This window comes from Phaethon aethereus (genome assembly GCF_964289735.1).
Source record: "Phaethon aethereus genome assembly, chromosome: 1".
In the NCBI taxonomy this organism is placed as follows: domain Eukaryota; kingdom Metazoa; phylum Chordata; class Aves; order Phaethontiformes; family Phaethontidae; genus Phaethon; species Phaethon aethereus.
In genome coordinates, this window is record NC_138575.1 from 210,402,379 (window position 1) to 210,417,174 (window position 14,796).

Genomic DNA, 14,796 nt, shown 5'->3' on the forward strand with positions numbered 1-14,796 from the left:
GGAGAAGCTTTCCTGCAAGTTGAGTGCTGCCAGTGTGAGCTCTGTCAATGGTGACCTCCCTTTACCCATCCTGTAGACCCCAGTCCAGCTGCTCTGGCAGCCTCCATGGTAAGAGCTGGCCTGAGTGGGTGCAGTTGTGAGGTTCCTGTTAGGACATCAGGACTGTGCTTGCTTTTATTTTAGTTTTTTTTAAGAGTCTTTTGAATGCATTTTTTAAAATTTACATCTTGTTCTCAAGAAGTCTTTGATTTTATTAATCTTTTCATCTATACATCAATCTGTTGTGTGAAAATGTTGGAACGTGCTTTTATTGTGGCATGGGGTTTCTTCGTTTTTTGTTTTAATTTTTTTGCATAGTTTGGAGAATTATTTTTTCCTGAGGCTCTCCCTCTGGCTTGATCCTGTGTGAAAATTGACTGCAGACGTGTCAGGTTCTAGAGTGCCACTTTAGGCCATGTCTTTGAATTTTCTTTGCAGGGATTTCCCGATACCAAATTAAAACGATTCTTTCGCTTTCCTCACATTAAGACAAAGAAAGTGTTTTGGGTGAGTCTGCACATTCAGTTTTGAGCAGACATGAGCTCTCTCTGCTTATCTCCACCAGGTGGGATTCACGCCAACTTTAAACCCAAAGTCTTGTGGTTGCTACAGTGTGAGGCAGAGTCTGGACTAACTTACCTGCTCTCTGTCTCTGTTCTAGGTTGAGCAACTGATGTAATGCTGTGGTTGTGGTCATTTGGCCAGTTCGAGGCATGGGCAATATGATTAAATCCACTTGCGTTTGGCCAAGCCTTAATCTTGGTCACTTACATAATGCTCTTCTCCCTTAGTTCTTACCATAGGTTTAGACCTCAGGTTATGCTTTCATAGTTACAGCCATGCTTTCCTAAAATGTCCATCTGCTCGTGATAGCAGCTGTTCTTGTGAAAACCCTTGTGCAAATGCAATCGTATCTGTGAAAAATAACGCCTTGCGGTATAACTTTAACCCAAGGGGAAGTGAAGGAGGTGTCATTTGGCAGCCGAAAAAAATCAAAATGGTACCTCCTATACATGCCTATCGAAATATAACCTTTGTTCAAGTCACTACTGCTGAGGCAGTTCAGGATCTGTGCAGTTGTTGGACCTTCATTGAAGACAGTGATGTGACAAGGTGTCCTTTTTAACTTTCCTCAAGTGTAAACTAGAAATTGCTCTACTTAATAGTTGATAGCATCATGGTGATAGTTGATCACTTCATCTGGGAAAGGAACTCATCCCTTTGGTTCTGTAGGTAACTGTGAGAGAGTTTGACTTGTGATGACAGGCTGGGGAGGAGAAGGTTGGAGCATGAAAGGCTGCCACCTGGGAAGCGTGCTGCCAAGGCACACAGCCTGCTTTGCACAGCCTTTCCATCACAGACATCCTTGCTTTAAATACTTCTGCATGGACCAGTGGTATGCTCAAGGACTACACTGAGGTCTCTCACATGCTTTTTGTTGACCTTTCAGAGGCTGAGACACTAGGCTAGTACCTCAAGATCTTTGAATATTTGTTGTCCTTTATATTGTTGACCTATTGCAGGTAAGTGTAAACTTCTTGGTTTACAAAGACATAATGAATTTCTTTTTTTACCTCTACCCTTTGCCTAGGTCCTGAGGGAGACTAATAAATTGGCTGAAATGGAAGAGCCACCTTTGCTACCAGGAGAAACCATTAAAGACATGGGTAAGTGAAGAAGAAATTCCTTATTATTTGCTAACCAAATAGGATATCCATAGAGCAAAATTATCATGGTGGTCATTGACCAACAACAGTGAATTGCTGATATTTTGAGAACCATGATCAGGTTGTTTCAATTAATCAAGTTATTGCACATCATGTGAGCCAAGGTAACTATATGTCTCCTCTTAGCATGTAGCAAATACAAGACAATTCAATATATCTTAGCATGAGTGTTGAGGCAGGTTGTACAGCTTTGCATTTGCTGCCTCCTGAGAGGATGTGCATCAACTGTTTCAAGTTGTGCTTGCCACAGGGTAACTTTGCTGGTTGACACAGCAGAATTGTGTGTTGAACTTCTATCACAAACTGCAGGAGAGGATACAGTGCTGTTGCAGAGACCTTGCTGTGGTATGGGGATGGGTCTTTTTTTTTCAGCCAGACTTTCTGACATGCATCAGGTTTGCTGATGCACTCTAGTCTAAAGTTTTGAGTAAGCCTCTTGATTAATTTTCTGTGAAAGATTTTGCAGTTGCTAGTTTAACATGTTGCCTTCATCTTAAAATGATATGGAAGCAAGCAACTGCAGTCCTAAAAAAACCCCAACACCCTACCAAAAAACCCCACCCAACAACAACAACCCCCCCTAAAAACAAATAGAATCCCACCTCAATGCTCAATCCTTTTCTCTACTGCTTTCCTAAGGACTCTGAACTCATACACCAACCATGCGCTGCAGACTGACATCTAACTCACTCCGCAGGCACAGTTAGCTCTGACAGCAAGACTGTATTTTGAAGGGTTCATGGGGAATGGTTTAAGAGGTCATAGTTACCAGTATTTTGTCTGTTGGCAAATGTTGTGATAAGCCATGTAAGTCTGTAAGACTGGCTGGCTTTCAGAGTAGGCCAGACAGCAGCTGCTTGGTCCAGCAAGAACTTAAAGGTAGCAAAAAGGAAAACTTTATTATTAATCAGCAATAATTATTTCCTATTAAAAGTGTCAAGAAAGGCAAATACAATTCTCTTTGTATTTTACAAGGAGGGGAAGAAAAATTATTTCAGCCAACCCGATAATCTAGGGTAAGATTTGCCCTATAAAAGACAGGAATTCCATAAGCAGGGGAATTAATAAATCCTGGTTTCCAGTATCTTTCTCCCATATGGATTCTCTTAGATCTACCAAAGGCTGAGCTTATTAGACTTTCCCTTGGTAGTAGCACTAGTACAACCTCTTTCATACCTGGCATCCATTCTCACAAACAGTGAAGGATCTTAATGCCGTGGAGATCCCTGTTTATCAGATAGAGACTGCTGAAATTATACAACCGTGGTAGGGTTAAGGTCAGACAAGCCATGTGTACATGCGCAGTGTAATTAAGTAGAATTGTTTCCTTAGGAAACTAAGCAAATAAAATGTAAATGTGAAAGGTGATGTGGCTTACAAGCTGGCAAGGTCAGTGTTTGAGATCATGCCTGGAATTCCTTACCTGGAAAACTTTTTTCTGCCACCTTTCCACAGAAATCCTGTTCTTTTTCAGATGTAAGTGTACACTTCTCTTATTATTAGATTTTGGTTTTTTTTTTTTAAACGTTTTGAAATTACATTTTGAATAATGAGAATTCTAGTGGAAAAACCAGGCAGGCTGCCCTCACCCTTATTATGCTTCATAAGTCTGCTTTCAAACCTCTGTCAAACTAGTCTTTGAAAAGAAGTGATTAATAATCGGCCAGTAATGAAACACTTGGTTTAATTAGAACTGGCTAGAAGCATTTTGTGTTTAATTGTCCTCACAACAAACGCATGTAAATGAAAATAAATAAATAAATATATAATGAAATTGCTAGCATGTGTGTATATTTTTTTATTTATTTTATGTATTTTTAACCAGGAATTCTGTGCTATGTATTTTGCTCTGAATTAGTCATTCCTGATTTTTTAAGGATCCTTCTCCATATCCAAATCTGGAGAGTCAGTGAAGACTGTGCAGAAGCAGAGCTGACATGAGGATGATTTAGTTATATGAGTTGCCAGTGCCATGCAGTAAGGCACCCTCCCTCCCTCCCGGCTAAATCTCATGGGATAAAGGTAGAAGAAATTCAGGTCCCTGTCCTGACACCCCAGCAGCCTCACACCTCTTGTGCGTGGTGGCTGTCACCTGCCTGGGAGGCGAGCTGTCCTCCTGACTTCACACAGCCCTTGCAAAATGGATCCCGTAGGGTTTGGAGGCTTGAGGTTATTAAGATGGTCAAGGGGGTTCTTTCATGGATCTGGCAGCTCTGGTCAGTGGGTCTCCTAAAAGGGTCTCTGTTTGAGGGGATTCATTACTTGTTGGTGATAGCGTAAACGATTGCCACGGCACAGCCAGCCAACTGCTTCTGTGGCAGAAGACGTGATGGGTCACTGCGGGGCAGTGGGGGGAATGACTTAAATGCTGACATTTTTAATTGATGTAAAACAGAAGGGCAGATAGGGGAGGTGTTTGCTGTGGAAAACCAGCAGCACCTCTTGCCTTTTGCTGGAGCAAGTGAGAAACGTTTGAGGCCTTTTAAGAAGGGGACTGTTTTGAGTCACCGTCACTCAGGCTCAAAAATAATTGAGTTTTTGCAGAGTAACTTGATCGCTGACTCCAGGCTTAAAATCACCAGCAGTTGGGTGCTATACAGGTTTGTGGCTGCTGGAAATCGCTGTAACTCTGCTGGCTTTCAGCACGAGGGCCTTCATCGCAGGGCTAACTCTGCGTGCAGGGGTGTGCAAAGGACCCAAGCATCCTAAAAGCCGATGTAGAACTGGCTTCTCCTGTCCTTGGTGGCACAAACCAGCTTGTGGACGATCCTTAGCTTTTATGTAAATTAGTTATCAGCTTCAAACATAATGCATCCAGGCAGGAATCGTCTCCTCTGTCTGTGCATGGTGTTCTCAGCTACTGGCAATGCATTGCTCAGTAAGAGTAAAGAGTTTGCAGTCGAATACTGGCTTTTTTACAGGGGTAGCAGTTCTGTGCAAATGTAGGATTCTAGATGATGGTACTTGCCTGGAGTTCAGTTTATACCCAAACTCTTACCTTCTCCACTGAACTGAAACTTGCATGTTAGCTCTAGACTAGAACCCCAGATTAAGCTTGTTTTCATTTCATGATCTGAAAAGTAGTGCCCCCAAATAATGTTGCTGTCATAATTTTGCTCCCATAAATTAACCATGAAATTAACAACTTTTTTTTTTTCTTCTTTTTTTAAGCTAAGGATGTTACTTACATCTGCCCCTTCACCGGAGCAATCAGAGGAACCCTCACTGTTACCAATTATAGACTGTATTTTAAAAGCATGGAACGGGTAAGCTTTTGAAACCATCTGCTTTTGTTAGCTACTCGATCTTTAGACCTAGGTATTCTTTGAGAGTAATTCTCTCAAATCATAGCTATATGTGTGGGAATATAAGCATAAGGAAACAGGAGCTGGGGATTTTTCCCCCTCCCCTTTTTAAACTCACAAATTTCAACTGTCTACAGGACCCTCCTTTTGTCCTAGATGCATCTTTAGGTGTAATCAACAGAGTGGAGAAAATTGGAGGTGCTTCCAGTCGTGGTGAGAATTCATACGGGCTGGAGATTGTATGCAAGGTAAACTTTTATCTGTGTTTTACAATAGGGGAAGGGGAATATATATTTTAAAAGGTTTTCTCTGTAGTACTGTAGGATGTTCTGCAAAACATTTTGGTCAGTATCACTTCACACATTTCAAAAAACACCTGATTTTAAAAGTAATTTTCAAGATTCTCCAGTTCCACTCATTCAAGATGAGATCCAAACCTTTATTCAGGCTTTGTGCTAGGTAATGTCTTTTGTTCATAGTGGAAACCTGGGCTGCATCCCACTAATGCAGTTCTCAGGCTTGCCCCACCAGGCTATCCCAGGAAGACCCCAGTCATTGTGGAGTACAGGATGCGTTTCACTCACTTGCATTTCGAGGGCAAGAAAGGGGCATGTTTCCCCCTAAATTGTTACGTTACATCCACCTGCTTTCTGGTGAGGGACTGGCAAGTAGCCTTCAGTCCTCCTCAAGGCTGTTCTTTCATTTATTTCAAGGCAGTACACATTTCACATGTGCCTCTTAAGAGCCCTTGGAATCATTGGAAATGCAAGCTTTAATAAAAATTAACAATTCACTTTGTCATGTCTACTTCCTATAGACCTACAAAGTAGATAAAGCCACCATTTCCAGTCCTAAATCCATACCTCTGCTGTTCACCAGGGCATGGCCCCGTGCTTCCCTCAGCGGCCATGTGGGGAGAGCCTCATTCTGAACCTTGTAGGTCTTGGACTGCTTAGAGCTCTTGTCAGAGCCCCCTCAAGGCTGAAAGGTTGCCACGTTCTGGGCAAGGGCAGATGGAGGAATGAAAATGAGTCCCAAACTGCTCCGGTCACTGCTGTGACTTTGAGGCACCAGGAAGCTAGGCAGACTCTCAGGCCGTGGGCGTGCTGAGTCAAGAGCAGTTCTTATGGTCTATATCAAATCATCCAGCTGCTCCCTCATCCTACTGCAGTCATGATCCTCCCTGGCTAATGTAGGGGTGCTCGTGCTGGCAAGTTGATTTGTTCCCCGTTTTGGTCTGAATTGCCTAGTCCTCAGCCGTCTTGCCGTATGCAAATTTGCACACATGGTTAGGTTTGGCATGAACTGCATTGTTTCCCTGGGTGGGAAACCCAGGCACAAACTATATGATAGGTATCTTGGCCCTATACAGCATATATATATGCCAGCCTGCTTGGCCCAGGATATGCAGAGCAGTTTAGTGCAATAACAGAGTAGTACAGATACAGCTTATGCATCCTGAAACGTTCTCTGTCCAAGACCAATTACCGAATCTCAGTCTCGTGGGACAGCTAAGTCTTAAGCTGTTTATCTCATTCTCTGACTTGCTGTGCCATCTTCATATGCTTGAACTTGATAGCTCATTTCCTGCTTGGTGGCTTTTAAACTGTTTACTACAAGTGCTTGGGTTGTAGGCTTAGCTGGAAAATTTTGGCATCATAGAGGTGCCTTATTTATTTTCTGAATTTGATTTTGTAGATGAGTATGGAAGGGAGGTCTTGGGTTACTACTCTTTGCGGAAACTGTGCTGCTGTGCAAAGTGGAGGAGTTTTCAGTTTGAAGACATCCTCCTGAGTGCTCTGAGAGATGGAAGCTTTACAGGGAGATGGCAATGAGTTGCTTGGTCTTGGGCTCCCTGTGTGCAGTACCTCACTTTGTGAGGCAGTCCCTTCCGCTGTCTTGGGGCACAGCTCAGCCTCAGAGCCCAGTAAGAGCTAGAAGGTCTGTCTCACAAAGTCCTGCCAACCAGCAATAGCTTGTCCCTGAACAAGGCTCTCCCCTAGACTTTAAGCAGGTAGAGAGCTTTGTGCTGCGATCAAGTGCACCGATGCACTCCCTCTGCTCCTCTGCAGTTGTGGCAGGCTTTGCTGGAGGCTGCAGACGACCACTGAACCAAGCACAGAGTTGCAATACAACAGTGTTCCAAGTACGATATTTAATCAGTACTAGAAGGAGTATCATGATGTGACCCTGTTTTGAATGCTGGCTTTTGGATTTTCTTTGGATTTTCAAGTGGCTCAGAAATCTGCAATTTGGTTTCCCTCTTTTTTTCCTAGGATATTCGAAACTTACGATTTGCTCATAAGCCTGAAGGGAGAACTAGACGATCTATATTTGAGAACCTAATGAAATATGCTTTCCCAGTTTCAAATAATCTGGTAAGTATTTTCTTTTTCAGTTTTTACCAAAAGACATAGAGTGGCAGTAAGTTGTTTTGTTCAGTGCCTTCTACTTGGAACAATGTTCACATGGAGTGCGTTTTGTTTAAGGAGGAGAAATGCTGGTTAAGTCTGTTTTAGAATTAATTCTATCAGACTTTAGATGGTATATAAAACAGGAGAAGTCTGTTACTGTGGGGCTGGATTCCTTCTTGCATGGAGGAGGACTTACTGATACATCGTTGTAACAGAGGGGAAATACTCAAAGCACAGTGACATCTATCAGAGGTATACAGGTAATGGTGACTGCACTGCCCCAAATCTGGAATGCAGTTCATCTGCTCTGTGGTGTTATGACGCTGCAATTGTTGCTTCAAGTACTGGTTGAAAGGATCTCGTTCTTAAAATGTAAAAGCATTCTTGTCCAAGTAGTCTTCTTTCTCTCTTTAATAATAAACTCGTTTTGTCCATGAAGTACTAAGTAACAGACAAGCAAGATCGGGGGTATAGAGGAAGGTACATTGTTGTACTAATTACCTTCTACAGCAAGCATGTTAGTCTTTTTTCACAAAGCCCTAAAAGAAAAGTAGTGTAGCGGGAAGAAAGAAGGACCAGTCGTGAGTTACTATTTGAGATATCAAACATCCTGGAAATGGGCTCTGAGTGCGCTTTTAATGGTAACTTTTCTTTCTTTCAGCCACTTTTTGCATTTGAGTACAAAGAGGTTTTCCCAGAAAATGGATGGAAGGTGTATGACCCCACTTGGGAGTACAGAAGACAGGTAGGTACTGTGCCATGTCCTTCCTCATCCTCGCTACTCTTCAGACGTGAGGCTCTGTGCAGCAATATAATTACAGGTCACATGGAATGGAGAATGATCCCGCTGACAAATGTCATGCAGGCTGGGTTAGGACATTGTTCTCCACATTGCAGTGATGGATGACAGCAGTACAGCTTTACAGATAGTAGCATCCACTAGATAGCAATTACTCAGACTGCAGAGCGCTGACTTCAGGCTTTGGTAGAAAAAACTATTGCTTTGACTTAGTCATCAGCCACTGCTGGCAGTTAGGAAGAGAGGATGCATTTTGTGGGTACAGACATCTCATTGTTGAGTTTCACACCTAAGCTCTTGCTTGTCTCAGTTTTAATCAGTTTTAAGGTCATCTAATCCAACCCCCCTGCAGTGAGCAGGGACATCTTCAATGGGATCAGGTTGTTCAGAGCCCCATCCAACCTGACCTGGAAGCGTTCCAGGGATGGGGCATCTACCACCTCTCTGGGCAACCTGGGCCAGCAGTTCACCACCCTCATTGTCAAAAATTTCTTCCTTAGGTCTAGTTGAAATCTGCCCTCTTTTAGTTTAAAACCGTTACCTCTTGTCCTATTGCAATAGGCCCTGCTAAAAGGTCTGTCCCCATCTTTCCTACAGGCCCCCTTTAAGTACTGGAAGGTCTCCCCAGAGCCTTCTCTTCTCCAGGCTGAACAACCCCAACTCTCAGCCTGTCGTCACAGCAGAGCTGTTCCATCCCTCTGATCATTTTTGTGGCCCTCCTCTGGACCTTCTCCAACAGGTCCATGTCTTTCCTGTGCTGAGGGCTCCAGAGCTGGACGCAGCACTGCAGGGGGGGTCCCTCCAGGGCGCAGTAGAGGGGCAGAATCCCCTCCCTCGACCTGCTGGCCATGCTGCTTTGGATGCAGCCCAGGAGGTGGTTGGCCTTCTGGGCTGTGAGCGCACATTGCCAGCTCATGTCCAGCTTTTCATCCACCAGGACTGCCAAGTCCTTCTGGGCAGGACTGCTCTCCATCCCTTCCTCCCCCAGCCTGTATTGATACCAGGTGTTGCCCCAACTCAGGTGCAGGACCCTGCCCTTGGCCTTGTTGAACCTCATGAGGTTCACATGGGCCCATTCCTTGAGCAATGATCATGAAGTAGTAGGCTGTCTGTTAGGAATACTGCAGTAAAAACCAAGTAGTCCTTGAGTGGAGAATTCTGTTTTTTATGATGAAATCACTCTTGTCATAAAGTTCTCAAGTTAAGGAAACAGCACAGTTTGGTGACAGTTTTGCCCTGGACACAGTAAACCTTTGTCTCATCCAGATCTGACAGGATAAAAACAGTTTTCCTTGTAAAATTAAGAAATTTACAGCCATGTAATTTAAAGATTTATTTGGGTCTTTCCCATAAAGCAAACCAAAACAAGCTGTTTGTGTTAGCCTAGTTGTTCATCTGATTCCTGACATCCAAAACCTAATGAAAGGATTCATCTCCCTAGCTTTAGAAGACTAAAGCTGGGCATGCCTTCTAAATTGGTTATCTAGGCCTGTTGTTAACAGATGGGGAGAGAGAGCCTCACTGTTGGGGGTGATTTGTTTCCTCCTAAAATAGCTGCCTAAGATAGATCACTGGCTTCTAGGCTGCTAATTGAAAGTGAGATGTATCTTACCGCTGCTGTCTTCATTGCAAAAGAGCGTATGTTTTGCAATGAGATACCACAGTCTAAAATCTTACTGGAGACAAACTACAATCATTTGTAATCAACAACACACATTGTATCTAAGGTCGACTTTGACTAATAAGACCAGATGATGCATCAATTATTGCTTTGTTTTGAATTTACCTCTTTCTTGGTAGTTATTTTAAGGAAAGATCTATTTATAAAGAAGGATCTGCAGCCCAAGCTGTATGGGAAAGATGCCTCTTTACAGGCCTAAGAACTTTAAAGTAAAGACTAAATACCTGTGCTATTGAAATAATCTCCATTGAAAAGCACCGTGTTCACTTAGCCAAGCTTCCGTTAAAAACAGAAGAAATAAAAAAGACATTTTTATAATACCTGGAAAGAAGGAAGGGCGACCCTTGAGAATTTCAAGGTGAATTATGCCAACTTCTTAATCCTGGCATGTCTGTTTTTAGAATACAGGCTTTTCTATCCATATTAGTTTTTATATTGTGATTGGCTGTACCTTAAATTTGGCAGGAGCTTGTTTACGTAGTGAAAGGAGACATGTATTTACATGCATGTGATTTGCAGCTCTTCATGACCTTTCTGTAAAGAAAATGGGACTCCGGGCCATGGTGTCTGTCTTTCTGGTCACATGAGGTAGCACTGTTGTGTGTAAAGCGTGTCGCGATTGAGACATTGCTGCAGCATGTCTTCTGTTATGACCTGCTTTTGTACCATTTTTGAGTACTCAGGAAAACAGCCTGACTGCTTTTATGTCAAGAAACCAAAGTCAAGTCCATATGCTGAAGCCCCTGGTCTTTTGCTTACATTGGTAACTGAAGAAATGAATCCAAACCAGGATTTTTTGCAGCCATGGCCTATCTGAATTTTACCCCTGGTGGGCCACAGTCATTCCCATTCCAGATCACGCAATCCATCTGTCCCAGTAGCTTATCTCCAAAAGTGACCAACACCAGCTGCTGAAGAAGAGCCAAACTGTACCACAGTAGATGTTTATGTTGTTTATGTTGTGATCTGGCCAGGAGGAGGATTTCATCTGTGACCCCTTTCGTTAGAGTTGATTTAGGTCCTGCAGCATGAAGCTTTACGTTCTCCCCAAAACTTTTAGGTATTTCAGTCTGTTTATTTAATTTCAGGATTTATAACTATGGATGTTCAATTTATCTGTGTGAATATCAGAGCCTTTTTTCTTAATCCAACCAGGTTCTGTTAAAGCAATAACAAATACTACAGTAAATCAGCATTATGTCCTGAAATGGCAACAGGGATTCGTTAACAGTGAAACAAAACTGGCATCATCAAATCAGATAATGGGATTACCTGTCTCTGACTGTATGAATCATGATCAGAAATAGAAAAGCGGGACATATGCACTGTCTGCAGGACCTTTTGGAATTGGTTTAAAAACTATTAGAGAAGAGCTGGCTTAGGGCATAAGCAGCCCAGCAGCACGGCCAGGCGTTAACTCGGTGTATCTTAGGCCAGGTCAGTCGTTGCCCTGTGGGAGCAGGGACATAGAGAGAGGGGAGCGGAGCAAAAGTAGAAGCCAACTGCCAGCCATCCAGAAAAGACTTTTCGAGTAGGATTCATGGTAGGATCTATGTCTACACTGGTAGACATGGTGAGTTTGCGTGTGGTATGATTTATTTATTTATTTATTTTCATATTAATGTAAGTGTGTTGATATGATAGAGGTTGTAGCAATTAGGAAAGATATTCAGTAAACCCCTGACTTCTCTGTTAGCATTCTTGGGAAAGATGGAAATATGTAACTTATTAAAAATCTGTGATTGTGTAAAACTATGGGGAGTAATAAACAACCTGTAGAGAACAAAAGGAACTCAGAGAGGTTTGGGATTTAGTCAGTAAATGGAATCACATGTGGCAAATGAAATTTAAAACTGAAATTACTCCCTGATTTTTATTGCACGCGGGCTGGCAGAGTATAAAACAGAATTGCAAAGTGAGTAAGACTGAGTTGAAACCAAAAGGCCTTGAGATGCCTTTGGAGTAACTCAAAGCTTTCATTTTCCTTAACAAGGTGGGGAGCATTTGGAAAACATTATAAGGAGTTGTGAAGCTGGAAATGTGTGATGTTTCCCTACAGAAGTCATGCTCATCCAATCTTATGCTCTGGTTGTATGTACCAGCAAGCCACAGTATAAGGCTGTGGTTGCTGCTTTCAGAGAAAACATACAGAAATTAATAATTCAGAAGAGGAGCTGACAAGTTTTGAGGATAAATGAGGTGCCCAGCATTAGTATACAAGCAGAGTGGGAAAGGTAGAGCATGAGAACAGCATCCTGCAGAGGATTGTTGGGTGTAATTTAGGGGAATAAAATGAGAATTGAACTGTTAAATGTCCCATGGTTTAAGTGAGGTCCTGCTTGTGCTAGGTATGTTGCTACTGCAAAACAGATCACAGCTCTCTTGTGCTAAGTGGACACATCCTGGGCTGAGTACACAGCAGAGGGACCAGCTGGACTCTGGCAGCTGTATCCTATGTCAGTGTAGGGATGTGCCTGAGCTAATGCGCTCGGCCTCTTTGTATCTCATGGCTCAAACCAAGTCTGAGAGAGGCACTGCTGGTGTGTCACTCAGGACTCTCCCTGCCTTGCCTGCAGCAGCTAAGGGTGTACCTGCATGGCTGAGCTTAGAATTGGTCTACTGGATCCTGTAGAAAGATGTGACTGTGTGTAATTCCAGCAAAGAAATTTTTTTTTTCCAGTCAGTGAAAGATCCTCAGGTGCTTAAGCTTAAACATGTGCTTTGCAAGGTGGAGGTTTCAGTGCCATGCTGGTGTGTCTTTAACAGGTTTTCCCTGCAAACGAAGAAACTCCATCTTCTACAATGCGCGTAGGCCAAGTGATAACTTAGCACAGGTCATTAAAGTAAGGCATGAATGACTGTCCAGAGGGAAACCAAGTCTGAGTTTGTGTGTGGAGATAACACAAAGGCTGTGTCTCTATATAGGGTTAGATGATACAGTCGTAACGAGTGTTCCCAAGCACTGGGGCACCTTCATCAGCATTTCCAGGCATAGCTTCAGTCCAGACTGATACCATCCTTCTTTTGAATGTGTTCGAGCATCTTTAGTCATGCATGACGACACTCTGCCAGCAGGGTGTATGTAGGTTGAAAGTGTAAAGCAGTTGTTTACTGGCTAACACACAAAAAAAGATAGCAGGGACTTAACTAGCTACTAGGCTGAGCATTAGTACTCACCACCTCAGCGAAGGCATCTGAAGAGACTTTCCTGGCCAGGCAAGCACTAGTGAAAGGAGAAGGATCAGCATCTGCACCTCCCTTAGTTGGGTTGTTGTTGCCATCTTCCACCAGTAATGTCAACACCAGCACACAGATGAGCCGGGTGTTGGTCCTCACCAAATGACTGCCTGCTAGACTCACAGTTCTTCCTTTTGGATTTTGTACCATTTTGTGATGTTGTTTTCCCTCTTGAAACCTTGAGCTACCAGCAGTCTCCATCTCAACGATCCTCTTCCTCTGTCTGCAGTTTTACATTTCTTGCCTTTCTGTAGATGTTCCCACAGCTCTTTTGCGTGACTTTGCAGCGTCCGTGGCAGTCTGAGCTGCAGCTGTGCAGCTGGGCCACATCGGAGCTGGGACATGAAGAGGCAGTTGGAGTAGAGAAGAGGGAGGGCTGCAAGGCCAGCTCCCCTGCTGCCAAACCTGGGCACAGTTCAGAGGCTGACACAAGCCAAGGATCACCAGTAGGCTGTTTGGACAAACTGCCCCTGTTTTGAGGATAAACGAGTTAAAAGTAAGGATGTGAGGTGCGCTGTGCCCGCTGGTCTCAGTGAGAACAGTTCCTCACTTTGCCCTCTGGCAGCAACCGGACACGTGAGTTCCCTGAAATCAGGGTCTACTAGTGGTGTTAGTTTACCTGGAGGAGACAGACCTGGTGCACCAGTCAGGGCAGCATGCTCTGGTCGCTAACGTGGACACGTGGCTGCCACGTTCCCCAACAGCTTCTGGACCACCACACTGGCTGTTAGTGAGGCAGGTTCCTCCTGCAGGTGCACAGGCCGGTGGCTCCCAGAGCTGGTCCTGAGCCTGCGGGGGCTTCTTGAGTTACATCTGTAACAGTTTGGGTTGGTTTGATAGTAGGCTTTTGGGTGCTTACAACTTTCCAGGAAGCAGTGAAATGCATCTTATATAAGGAAATACCAATGATGTGCTTTATATCATGTTTAGCTTTTTCTATTGATTCCAGATGGAGAAAGTGCAAATCTGAAGGAGCATGAATAAATGCACAAGCTACACTGCATTGTGGCAAACGTCCTGGGAAGATGCAAATTTAGCTCCTCTTCTAGCCTGCGTTGCTTATTTCTGCTTACTTAGAGAAAGTCACAATCTGAATCCAAAGCCCTCTTTGGGTGGTGCTGTGATTCAAGGCTTCTGTGCCAGGGGAAAGCAGACATTCCTTGTGATGCAAAGGAAATCTGAACGCTGACACACAGCATCTTTTCTTTCTTTGAGTGATTGGCATGGATTTTCCTGGTCTGGGCTATTGCAAAGGAAAGATTTCTTTCAAATTTGTTGGGGTGGCAGCTGAAAGACTTAGAGCTTTGGAGGTATCGGTTCTGGATTGAGCAGCTTCTGCTGAAGCCATTCTGCCCAGCACTGTGAAGAGGGTGCTTTATAGTGCCAGTGACTGCTTGATCTCAGTGAGCACTGGTAGAGCTGCAAGGTAGAAAAAAATGGAGCTTTTCTTCCATGTAACTGCTTGTCAGCTCCCATTTTCCTTGCCAAGAGTGTGCCAACAGCATAGTTTTAATTCAGATTTGGGGAGGTGAAATCTCCAAGCGTTGCTGAGCGATCCGTTGCAGTGCAGTCATGTACTTAACAGGAACAGGAC

At 43.6% G+C, this 14,796-nt stretch overlaps 1 protein-coding gene across 2 annotated transcripts in view; it reads left to right on the forward strand.

Annotated features, from left to right (window-relative positions):
• Positions 1-14,796, forward strand: part of MTMR2 (myotubularin related protein 2) — a gene marked incomplete at both ends in the record, with an annotated part of 66,457 nt that overhangs the window by 40,476 nt on the left and 11,185 nt on the right. For both annotated transcript variants that reach the window (XM_082004310.1, XM_082004309.1), the window contains 5 exons: positions 1,631-1,706; positions 4,938-5,032; positions 5,209-5,319; positions 7,348-7,449; positions 8,147-8,230. In XM_082004310.1, coding sequence (XP_081860436.1) covers positions 1,631-1,706; positions 4,938-5,032; positions 5,209-5,319; positions 7,348-7,449; positions 8,147-8,230 — 468 coding nt within the window. The remainder of the gene's footprint in view (positions 1-1,630; positions 1,707-4,937; positions 5,033-5,208; positions 5,320-7,347; positions 7,450-8,146; positions 8,231-14,796) is intronic.